At 38.6% G+C, this 12,277-nt stretch overlaps 1 protein-coding gene across 1 annotated transcript in view; it reads right to left on the bottom strand.

The window, feature by feature from the left end:
• Positions 1-434: 434 nt before the first annotated feature.
• The window catches only part of LOC122353804 (rho guanine nucleotide exchange factor 10-like), a 41,763-nt gene continuing 29,920 nt past the window's right edge, over positions 435-12,277 (bottom strand). The window contains exons 17-19 of the mRNA XM_043251671.1: positions 10,047-10,162; positions 7,372-7,499; positions 435-564 (exon numbers count right to left, since the gene is read on the bottom strand). Of these exons, the coding sequence (XP_043107606.1) occupies positions 435-564; positions 7,372-7,499; positions 10,047-10,162 (374 nt within the window). The remainder of the gene's footprint in view (positions 565-7,371; positions 7,500-10,046; positions 10,163-12,277) is intronic.

Raw genomic sequence — 12,277 nt, 5'->3', positions numbered from 1 at the left:
ATTACTTATATTTTATTATTACTAGTGTCAAACAAGTAATCGCAATTAATTGCATCCAAAATAATTTTTTGTATACATATTACATGTATATTTTGAATATAAATAAATTAAATATGTTGAATAAAAATAAATGTTAAAATGTCCATACATATGCACATATATACACACACATATACACACATACATACTGTATACACACACACACACACACACACACGTGTATATACACACACATACATACATCTCGCACACATAATAAGCACACACATTTGTCTCAGGAAGGAGAAAAAAAACCATCTGGTTCTAAAGAATTTTCAATAACAACAACAATTATTATTATATTATTATTAGTCTAACCCATTATATATTTATTTATTTATTTATTTATTCATTAATTTAATCTTAATCAGTCAATGTTTTGGATCAACAGAACTCTAGTCATGAGGATAAAATTCAAACTTACTCAGTGCTATTTTTCCTAAGTGGAGCCTGTTAACCCAGGAGATCTTGCTGACGGGGCTTGGTGTGTTGAAGACCACAGTGAAGCTCACAGGACGACCAGACCTACAAGACATGACAAAAACATGGGGCAGGTGGTGAGATATACTGATCTACCCAACACGGGAGTGTTGCCATGGCCTTCCGAGTTAGATAATCTTGTAAAATATTCATTAAAACACACCACAACATGGTGGTCCCTTAATTATCAGTATTAATAATACAGTGAAATAGTTTTGCTGCAGTGCACCAAGGAGCCCTGGGGAGAGCAGCTGCCACTCTCTCCAATACAGCCTGATCTCAAGCTGAGTCTGGATCTGTGTGCTGAGTCTTATTTTTCATGAAGTCTGTGCTGTCTGCTTTTTCCCTCTCATAAGCAGAGATGAAGACAGCGTGTAGATACATATTTTGTCCTTAACTTAATCAAAGAAACAGTGGGAAGGTCAAGCAGACCACAAGCCCCATGGATGTAGTGGCATGTGGGGTTATGTGGAGAAGGAAGGATTGGGTCGGGTCTCAAGACGAGGTGAGCATACTGAGTTAATCTGCATTCTACACCAAGATGTTTAGCCAGGTTAATGGACCAGAACTTTTCAGCAATGCCTTCTACGAGGGGGGGAATGAGCGAGCATGACTGAGCACCGTCTGCTTCTGATGGTATCAAGTTTTAATATTAGTTATTGAACGAGATCGGCCAGAAAAAAACCCACCTAGATTTCGACTTTGAAGAATCACCGTTTAAAACTGAAAACGGATTCCGTTTTTGTATTCCATCGTTATGAACTCTAGCTAAACCTCGGATGTATCCGTAGAGTCGAGTTGTCTAATGAAGCACAGTTGTGTTCATAAAAATCATAATCACTACACACCCTTTGTATAATCAGTATATCTGGCTGTCTTGATCTGTCTGACATGATACAGAAGGAACAAAACAATCCTTAATTTTGGCTCTAAGAGTATTTCAAAATGCATTTTAGCACTAAAACTAGCTCTTAAATCTATGAAAAAGTTAAAATTAGGGAAGAGGATTTCACCAAAACCAAGAATGGTTACCCTAAACGGCTGCAATATGCCTCAGAACATAAACGTTTTAGATATATTTGACGATAATGAACTGTTATAAAAGGTATTGCCTTGGGTTAAGCCTTGATTATATCCTTGTTTCTTTTCAGCAGTTGGGCAAGAAGCAACAGCTGCTCCTGTGTCCAGTTTGGTTTTCTTTTATCTTTGCATGTCTTAGTATCAGCCATAATTAAAGGGGCGATTGATTGTGATTTCACTTTTTTTAAATGGTAATGTACTTTATGTCATTGTGTTTTTCAGAGGAGGAACAAAGCGGTGTGGAATAAAGGTAAATTATGTGAAAAATAATGTGTTTTCAGAAAGGAATCATTAAAAGGAATAGTAATCTGTGTGAATTTCTTTGTTCTTCCCTATTATGATGGAAGTCAATGGTGACCCAAAACCCCTTTAAAAGGCTGTTTATATGCATATTAACTAATTAGGAGAAGCAATATGTGCTATTAATCAGTGATAACTTCTGAATAAAGCAACATAATTTGCACTCTATAATATTTCTACAAATAAATAAACCCCTCCAAAGTCCTATCAACCAATAAATATAAGTCAAAAATTGTTCATGAAATCACAGATGCACCCAAAAGCATCTCTGCGAATATAATTTTTGTTCATAATTTACTGTAATACACTTGTGTATTTGTGTACACGTGTTTTTGTGTTTCCTATTATTTCATTTGAAAAAACAAACAAAAAAAAAAAAAAACTACATGCCAAACTGTAGTTTTGCATGCTTCTTAATAAAGCTGTCCATGTCTCCAATGAGCCAGGAATCCATTCTACACTTGTAAAAATACTGTAACTTCATTTCTAACACGGTGCCTGCAAAAGAGAGACTCTCAGCAAAGGCTCAGGGACACGGAAAGCAATTCACATTCAAACATCATTAGAAGGTAATTGACTGGAGAATACGATGACGCCCGCCTTGGCTACTGTCACACCAGCAGCCTCTGCCTGCTCGGCATTCATTTCCAACCCAGGGGAACTAGTCGGAGAGAGAGCGAGAGAAAGAAAAAAGGTTGGAAGAAAAGCGTGAAGTGCGGAGACACAGATATAGAAGAATGAACTAAAACCTTCGAAGACGCGCCGAGATAAAGAAATCGAATTTCGACTGAAATTCAGGCGATGCTTGGCTCCTTCCCAGAATGGCAAATGCAAACAACAACTCACAGATTTCCTTCACTCAGCACAATGGTTTCATGGGGAAAAATAAGCAAAAAGAGGTGGGATAGGGGGAGGGCTGGTTGTTCGGAGCGAAGTTAGCGCGCTCCTTGCTTAATTTGATTCTTGGGATAAAGCTGGGCACCCACATCGGTCTAAACACGATAAACAGAATGGCCCTGGGTTCCTCCCGCTGGCTGATTGAAAATCTGGGTGGTTGCGAGAGGGTGTGCGAGTTTGTGTGTCTCTGTGCGGCCTGAATAAAGAAACAGCGGAGGAGGCAGACTCCCAGGCAGAAAGGGCAGAACGGAGAGCAGAGAACAGACTGATTTATGGCTGCAGGTCAGTGCTGTGGCATGTGTGTGACACTAATGCAGAATGACAGGACAGATGGTGGAATGGAAGCAAGACACTCAGCTCTTCTCTGTGCCGATTGGAGGAGACTGTAAATCACACAGGAAGTGGCTTTGGAGAAAGCACTCTATGCCTGTAAGCTCTATAAACCCCACTCCTATTAGTCCAAGATCAATTGACCTGTCAAATTCACACTTAACCCTGGGTTAACATCTCTTTAAAACCAAGTTAAGGCCTCTTTTAAACTCTGGGTTAAGCAAAGTCTCACCAATGTGTTAGCAGGGCTTTGAAGTCGTTTATTCACAAACAACCAATCATAAACTGCCTCAGTCGTTACCTAATTAATTATTCATATACTTTCACGCTGCGTTTAATTTCGGGATGTAAGTGAAACGTTGAAAGCAGATGCATTAACTTGAGTGATTATTATTTTCACATTTTTTTGTAATTCTTTTTTTTTCCCCAGTGTTTCAGAAGACAGAATCTGTTTGGCTAATCTATAGTTGTCCAATCAGTGTGGCTGAACCTCATGAATATGCAAATTCCTGAAGCTCATACAGGCAGTAGCACCGGTTTAATTCCCAGGGAATGCATCAAGTGACAAAATGCATACCTGTAATGCAGTGCAAGCCACCGTGAACAAAAGCATCATTCGAAAAAAAGCACAAAAAAAGAACACTGTTAAATTGCAAAACCTGGCAACCCAGGAACACTGTGTTTAACCCAGGATGGAATATGAATGCTCTTGGATTAATATTTTCAATTGTGAAAAGCCAAGAGACACCACATTAATTGCATTATATGTGTCTAAAAAGCAGATTTAAATGTCATGCATGAATAGATCTCAGTAGACCTAGAAGAAAAACAACATTCTAGTAGGAAAACTTGACGGCTTGCCTCTGTTTCGGCCATCTGTCAGTATACTATGTTAATATGTTGTTCTCAATCAACGCGCCATGTTTTTGATAATGTGTAACTGGCAGGACTCATAGGCGCATACACAGATTTGCAGCAAGCTGAATGGGTGACGTTAATTACCCTGCTTGGTGAATGTGCATCAGCCTCCATGGCAGCGCTTTGAAATTTCCACGTGTCACCGTCCCCTTTTGCTGCTTGCTGAGAGGAGTTATCTGATGCTAGAATAGGCTCCTAGACTAACAGCAGGTGAAAAACAAAGAACAGTGGATGCATGCTGGGAACTGCCTCTCTCCCCGGATCTGTATGCATGTGTTTGTTAAAGAAAAGGATAGGTAAAGAGAGTGAGGATTAGTGTATTTGAACCAAGGAGAGAGAGAGGTTTTAAATTAGTTTTTTTTTTTTTTTTTTTTGTACTCAAAGATTTTATTTTCTTCTCTGCCTTGCTGCGATCATGTTCTTTTCTTCTTAACAGATTTTTTTGGCCTTCAGGAAATGTTGTGAGCCAGATTCAATTAACATCAGCCAAATGAGCACTATAGCTCTGACAGCTCTACTAGGCTCTATTCTATTCACTTCTATTCTATTTTATTTATTTCCATTGTGGTTCATTAACGGCCTCCATTAAATATATTTTAGAACTTCTGAGGAACAAATCTTTGGAAAGAAGAAATGTAATTCTTGTCTGCTGCCTAATATAGAGATCTACAGATATGTTTTTGATTCACTATAAATAATTTGTTCAGGATAGCTTTTATGATTTCAAATAAAAGCTATTTAAATTGTTCAGGATTTCAAATAGTTCACACTGGCTGTGATCATAAAAGCTATTTCAAATTCAAAACAACACTGTATATACTTGATATATACTGTATATACTTTTTTCAGAGAAAGCTGTCATGCAACATATTTTTGATTACTAAAAAGAATCAGCTAATAAGATCCATTTAGAATTCATATTCTATTATAGCATATTTTGAGTTACTAAAAGCAGTTAATGGTAACTGCGTCTATAGTACACAGGTTGCATGTACTTACCATTACCAATTAGTCAAACACAATTATAAGCAAGTAAGACAAAACCAAACCCTAACCATACAGTATGTGCATGTAGTTTAATAATGTTATTCAGTACATAAATGTATAACTACGGTGTAACTATGACACCTTTACATTAAGCTCTTAAACAAACTGAATTCATGTTTGGGAATCAGTCCACATTTCACACTAAAGATCCACAATACCGTTTATAGAATACTTAATCATTTGATTTTGGTATTTTCCCGAAACACAAACCTCAGTTCCCTGTCCTAATGACATCGATGCATTATGACATCACAGCAGGCTGACGAAGGCACTGGAAAATTCAGGGTGTGTGACTGTTTTGGAAGATCTGTTCTGGGAGCAGGGCAGGGGTTCTAGTGAACATCTGACTGAGCAGATTGCTCTTGCGAGTTCTGCAGAACGTGAGCCAACCAAGCAGGCCTGAAGAGCAGGGGTCTGACAGATATTGGGAGGACTACAGGGTACTGAGCCGCTCTGGGCCGGTTGGGCTGTCACATTAGGTTGAGAAAGCACACGGAGATTAAACGTTCTGCTGAGTCTCTACCATGCGCCATGGCAGAAAATCAGTCCCTTGCACCTCCTCTCAGCTTGCAAGGCACTATTTGTCTTTGTAGTCAGGGAGTAAGGATGAAATGAAATATTTTTTTGTGCCTGAACCTTCTCGTAAATTAGTTTATACAATAACAGCTTTAACCCTCAAGTTTCCGAAACCTGTCCTCCAACAAAAAAACAACACTGTAGGTCATTTGTGCAAGTACCTTATTAAGACCTATATTTATGTTAAGCCCCATCTAGTGGGCATAAAAATAATGACCGTCACGTTAAATCGGTTTTGAAATGACGTAAGCATGCATATAACAAAAATGCAGATAACAAAAAGTGCAAGATATTAATATGAAAACGTTCTGTTGCCGATAAGGGCACAATAGTAGTATAGGCTCCGATGAGTCGTATTTCAGGGATTTGGACAAACAACCTATAAGGGTGTATTGGTTGGAGAACAGGAAAGAGATTTCCTTTGGGTCTTAAACCAATACTACTTACTAGTGAATTATTCATCCAAAAAATAAATTATTCACCCTCATGTCATTCCAAACATCATTTAATATGTGCAACAAATGTCTATGAAAGTAAAGGGGGTTAATGTTGTTTTGGGATTTAATTTGTATGGAAATAATGGCAGAAATGTGATTTCCGAGTGAATTTAAAGAAAAACGTCAGTGTTAAAGTGGCATGATTTGTATTATTTTTACATGTAAATCATTAGAGTCTCTTTGGAGTTCTCAAATATACACAGAACATGACGGTTAAATGAACATCAACTGCTCTGTGGTTTCCAGTTTATCTTCTTTTGCTCTCCGCTTCTCTTCTCTCATGTTCTTCCCATCTCCTCAGCTCTTTTCTTAGTTGAATCCTCCACTAATCTGTCTTCATTTCTCTTCCTTCCACGGCCGATTCTATGAGTGAAGTTTCCGCTCTCACTCTGCATCATTAAGATAAGCACATTCAGGTGCAGCGCACTGTGAAAAATGTGCAGCCTCCGCCTTGACACATTTACATTCACTGACTCTTAATGTGACATAATAAGAGTACATTAAAGCCCCTGTCTGCGCATCAAAGAGAAATGACACTACTGCTCCAAATGGGAAACAGCAGCTCCCAGACTAAGTTAAATGAATTGAATAAGCTCTATGACTAGCCATAATGTAGCACTTCCCAGACTGAAAGGAGCTGTGTAACTTTACCTCCAGCATTCCTTGATCTCCGAATCTGAGAACTATCACTTAATGATTTCCCATCATGCTATTAGGCTTGTAATTTGCTGCTCGGGTTCGTTAAAGGTGACATGGGGCAGGCTTTTAATGCACGCCACAAATAAAGCCGGGTAATGCACTTTCATTAGGGGAAATTAACATGGCGCCGGGCTCCTCCATCATCTTAACATTGTTGCAGATGAACATTAACATGTTTGTCATTGGCCATTATGTTTCGGTGCCGCTTGGGATCACCTGCTCCAGTGAAATGTGCGAGACCGCCAGTCTGAAATCCAGCTGTGGCGTAATCGAGACAAAATAGTTTTTTCTTGTTCAGATCTCAAAAGCCATTTAGCAACATGTCTTACTACTTTGAAGGCAAATGCAATCTATCAGGAGAACAAGAAGAGGAAAATGTGTTGTTTGAATTGGCTACATCAAGTACCTGGATGCATCAGTATGTGCTCTTTTGCATTTTGTTGAGGCTGCTGAAGAAAAATGAATAACTCTGTCAACGTGCAGAGAAGCTTTTGCCCCGTTTACTTACTTGTCTGGTCTGCCAGGGACTTGCAATCGTAAACGGCACTTGTTGGCACTCTGAATTTGGTCTTCCTTGATGCGGATCAGCCTTTGCAGTGCTAAACACCAGTCCTGTGCTACTGCGGTGTTCAGATTCTAGAAACAAACACAGATATGCTTGAGGACCTTGATTTCACATTGAACACGAAATGGTGACCCAACACTGCACCAATATTACGTGAAAATTATATATATATACACTAAATAAATAATACTGCAAATAATTACATTAAAATCGCAAATAAAACAAATTTTAGCCGTCAAAATACCCACAAAAGATCATTTAAACCAACTGAGTTAAATGTTTAGGCTACAATGGTCTTATGTAAATGAAACATAATAAAATTGTCTTGTTTTAATCTTTTAATGCAATGAATGTCACTAGCGAATAAAACAACCAAGTTACCAACATTATTCAAAATACCTTCTTTAATGTTGTGCAAAAGAAAGTAAATCATTCAGGTTTGAAACATGAGGTTGAGTAAATCATGGCAGAATATATTTATTTAGTTTTGGTGAACGATCCCTTTTTTTTTTCCCCCAAATGAAATCACGCTCTAAAGAAGGCGGCCTTCTCCGTGAATGGGTCTTTGAATTATTGATTGACACAATTTGTTCAAAACACAGATTCATTCAGAAACTAAACATGTCTGTGCTGCTTGGAGATGCACAACAGTTTGGGCAATAATGTTAAACACTTTTTTATGTTTTTCAATATATTAACTTCCTATTAACTGAACTGTTGTTCAAAATCACATTTACACTCATGTTCTTTGTGACAAAAACAGCACTTGTGGGTGATAGCCCTTGCTGCTGGTGTGAGATTGCTTATCATATTATATAATCATACAGGAAAAGTTTTTGTCCCAATACGTTTTTAATGGAGTTGTTGTCTATTATATCTGTGAACAGTAAACTGTATGAAATATAAGATGACGTACAGGTCTGTGGATAGGTCTGTGATAAAAGATTTATCACCACGTTATATCTTTAAAACGAATTAATTAAGTTAACATGTTATGTTAAACTGACAGCCAATGATTTTTGGGCTATCTTAACTACAGTATATATGACTACACTATTTCTTTGAAAGTCTCACCAAAGCTGAAATAACTACTTTCAAGTAAAAATAAAGAACACTGTAATATTGTGGAATGTTATTACAATTTAAAATATTTGTTTTACAATTTAATGGCAAAGCAGAATTTTCTGCATCATTATGCCAGTCTTCAGTGGCACGTGACTCTTCTGGAATCCTTGTAAAACTCTAATGCTGATTTGGAGTTCGAGAAACCTTTTTTCTACAAGTTTCTAACGGTTCCAACTGTAAGCTCAAATAAACGGTGAGCTCAAGTGAACAGCATTATTCATACCTCCCTAAAGTCAAATCCAATTGAAATACATCTCCAAAATCAATGAGGTCTGCAGAAGTTCACTCATTCTCTATTTGCTGCACATTTATATTCTGATTAGATTGTGGGTAGGAATTAGTCATTTGGAGAAAGGCCAAAGGCATGGCTATGGTCAGGAAACCATGCAAAACAAAGCTCTGTTACTGTTTTCAGACAACGCTCCGAGGTAACAGAAGCAATCTAGCTGTTTTTGTACTGGTTTAGTGACTGCCAAGCCATCAGGGGAGCTGTCCTGATTTGAGAGCAGCCTTGTGCAATGTAGACATGTTGTTTAGAGCTATCTCCCATCTGTACATTAACTCCAGATCAGATTATGAAGGTTTCCCCATGTTGCCGTCCAACTATCAAGCGGATGCCATGATAACCAATTGATGATGTTGCCGAACTTTGATCACAATTTAATTACGCTGAAAACTCTGTCACCCCAAAGGCTTCCATCCCCAGATGGCTGCAGCATATGTGACTAATACTGCCTTTGTTTTGCTCTTTATTGTATTCTACCTTGATCTTTTTCTGGATGTTGCTCTTTATCATCATTTTTGGACACTTGGGCTTTTATATAATGAAAATCCGGTTTATTTATTCAAAAACACATCGGATCTTATTTTTAAAATTCACATACCTATGTAAGTGAATACAGACATTAACTGAAAATACCGGTCAGTAAGATAGATCAGTTAGTTTTGTCTTTTGAAAGAAACTGGAACTTTTATTCAGCACGGGCATATTAAATTGATGACAGTTAAGACATTTATAATGCTACAAATATTTCTGTTTCAAATAAATGCTGTTCCCTTGGATTTTCTATTCATCAAAGAGTCCTGAAAAAAAAATTTATCACAGTTCTCACAAAAATATTAAGCAGCACAACATTCAATAATAATAACAATAATAAATATTATCATAAATAATAAAATATATTATTTTTACACTGGAGAAACAATGCTGACAAATTATTTTACATCACAGTAATGTAAAAAAAGGAAAATAAATAAAAAGTTAACAATTGCTTTTAAAAATGTATTTTTATGTACAAATGTATTTAATATGCATTTATAACATATGCATTATATATTCAAAACGTATCAAAAGTATCATTTACTTATTGATCACACAGTTCAGTTTATGAGTCATTCTTTTAATTAACTTCACCTAATTTTTAATGTATAAGGTCAGTTCCCTTCAAGTTCCCACTCTGCCCACCGTACATATAGTAATGAACAGTATTTACCTGGTACGTTCCCTGTAAAGTTCCCACAAGCAGAGTGACCTGCTCCACCACTGAGAGGTCATGCTGTAACTCCTGCAGCTCCTGATACAGACGGGGCGGACCCAGAAAGATACTTCCTGTCAATCAAAAATAACCAGCTTCACTTATCCAGTACTTAAATTTCACACCATGCTTTATCGGAGCATGAACCCCCGAGCGCAAAAAGCGCCTGCAATCCAGGGTTCTTAAAAGCTGAGATGGTATTTCTGTGGATACGGGTTCCCGTAGAGGTGCTGAATCATTCGAAATATGTAATCGAGTCAGGACGGCTCGGTTACACTGTGAGCTACTCTCAAATAAAACACTTTAGCATTTCCTATACGGCACATCGCGCGTTCCTCAAAACATTGATCTGCAACCCGCACACTCCGCTAATGACACAAAGGTGAATTCTAAATGACACCTGACCTTTAAAGAGGAAGGCAGAACGACTGCGCTCAAAGTTCTGCTTGAATATTTGCCCAAACGCAAATCGAAACAAAATCAAACGCTTTAACTTTTAAAGACTTGGGCTCTATGACCAAACTTTCATTTGTCAATACTCTCCAGTAGCGCCACTAACAAAGAGAATCGATACAGGAGACAAATCGATCTCCTATTGTTTGTGTAGCCACACCGGCTAATGCTATAGGGAAGAGAAGCCGAGTATAAAATGAAGCCATTTAGAAATATGAAGCCCTTTAAGGGTGACGAAACGAACGCAGGTGTCTCATTAGACGTGAAATGTACCATCGATCCGAATCCCCGTTTACTTTTTTGCGGTCTCTGGTCTCTGCCTGCACAATCAATAGCTGGGGTGAATGTGCTCGACGCATCCGACCGATAGCCCAGGAATGAGGAGTGTAATTAAATCCCGGAGCTGGATGCGCAGACCGCAGGACTGTCTGGCCTTTCAGCACCTCCGCATAATCAGGTGACCTGTGTGCCGAATTGGGGCGGCGCGGGCATTTGTTGGCCCCCAGCTCAACCTAATTCTCGAAGTAGTGCTGGAAGGTCTGTTAGAGATCTTTCTGTCTCTGACACACCATTTTCCTCTCTCTCTCTCTCTCTCTCTGGGTTCTCTTTACCCGTCTTTGTGTTTTTCACTCTCTGTCTAGGCTTCCATCCACATCTCTCTACACCTCTACATCTTTCTCTCATTGTTTTGTCTGTCTCTCTCTCTAACCTTTAGAAATTTAATAGGGTCTTCAACTCACACAGCCACAGAGACATCTGTCACTGGCACAGCTTGATCAATAGCAGGCACATTTGAATAAAAAAAGCACAGCGAGCCCCTACAGCGCACGCTGGCAGAGTCGACGTGCTCTTCTGGTTGCTGTGGCAAGGCCTCAGGCGGGCCTACAGGTTTGAGGGCTCGCGGCCCACCTTGGCCTCAGGTGAATGTGCTGACTTGTAATCCAGACTAATCCAGTTGGTCTGCCGGGATATGGTTTTTCACACTACGGTATGGTGTTCTGCCATTTCCACTAGTCTATCTCTCTCACACACATTGTCCTATGTAAACTGACACACTCGCTGGGCGGCCGCCAGCAGAGGCCTATGCAGGCACAATACGGAAGTCCAAAGCCTAAAGTCAACAAAGCTGTTGCCAAAAGGACAGCTCAAATATGGATTTCTCATTCAGATCTGTGCTCTTTAACCGACAACCATATCAGAGTGCTTTTACACATACAATTTTAGCAAAGATCTGTCTGGCACATGTTTAAACAAATCAAAAAATTATGCATGACCGCTGAAGAAACAATTCTGTGATAATGCCCAGAGACCAAAGTGTGATGCCAAATTAGAACGGCAATGTAAATACACACTATATTGCCAAAAGACTTGGGACGCCCCCTAATAATGAACAGGTTTGACTACTTTAGTCATTTCCAAGAGTACAAATCTCAATGTTTAAAAATATTATGATATTCTAGGGAACTGTGTGCTTCTCATTTTAAAGCAATACTTTGGACAGGACTCTTATATATTCTACGTGACGACGCCTCTGTGTATAAGGAAAAGATCAAAAAGAAATTATTGATCGAGTTAGTGTGGAAGAACTTGACTGGTCCTGATCCCAGGTGAACATCTGGTGTGACTTTAAATGCTGACCTTGAACCGAAAACTACTAAAGTTATCAACCTATTAATTAGAAGGATACTTTTGGTGATATAGTGTAAAAATATAAAAAGTAGCTATTAAATATAGAC

The sequence above is a fragment of the Puntigrus tetrazona genome, chromosome 11 (genome assembly GCF_018831695.1).
Source record: "Puntigrus tetrazona isolate hp1 chromosome 11, ASM1883169v1, whole genome shotgun sequence".
Taxonomy (NCBI): domain Eukaryota; kingdom Metazoa; phylum Chordata; class Actinopteri; order Cypriniformes; family Cyprinidae; genus Puntigrus; species Puntigrus tetrazona.
The sequence above is the reverse complement of the archived record's forward strand: the minus strand, read 5'-3'. Positions and strand labels throughout refer to the sequence as shown.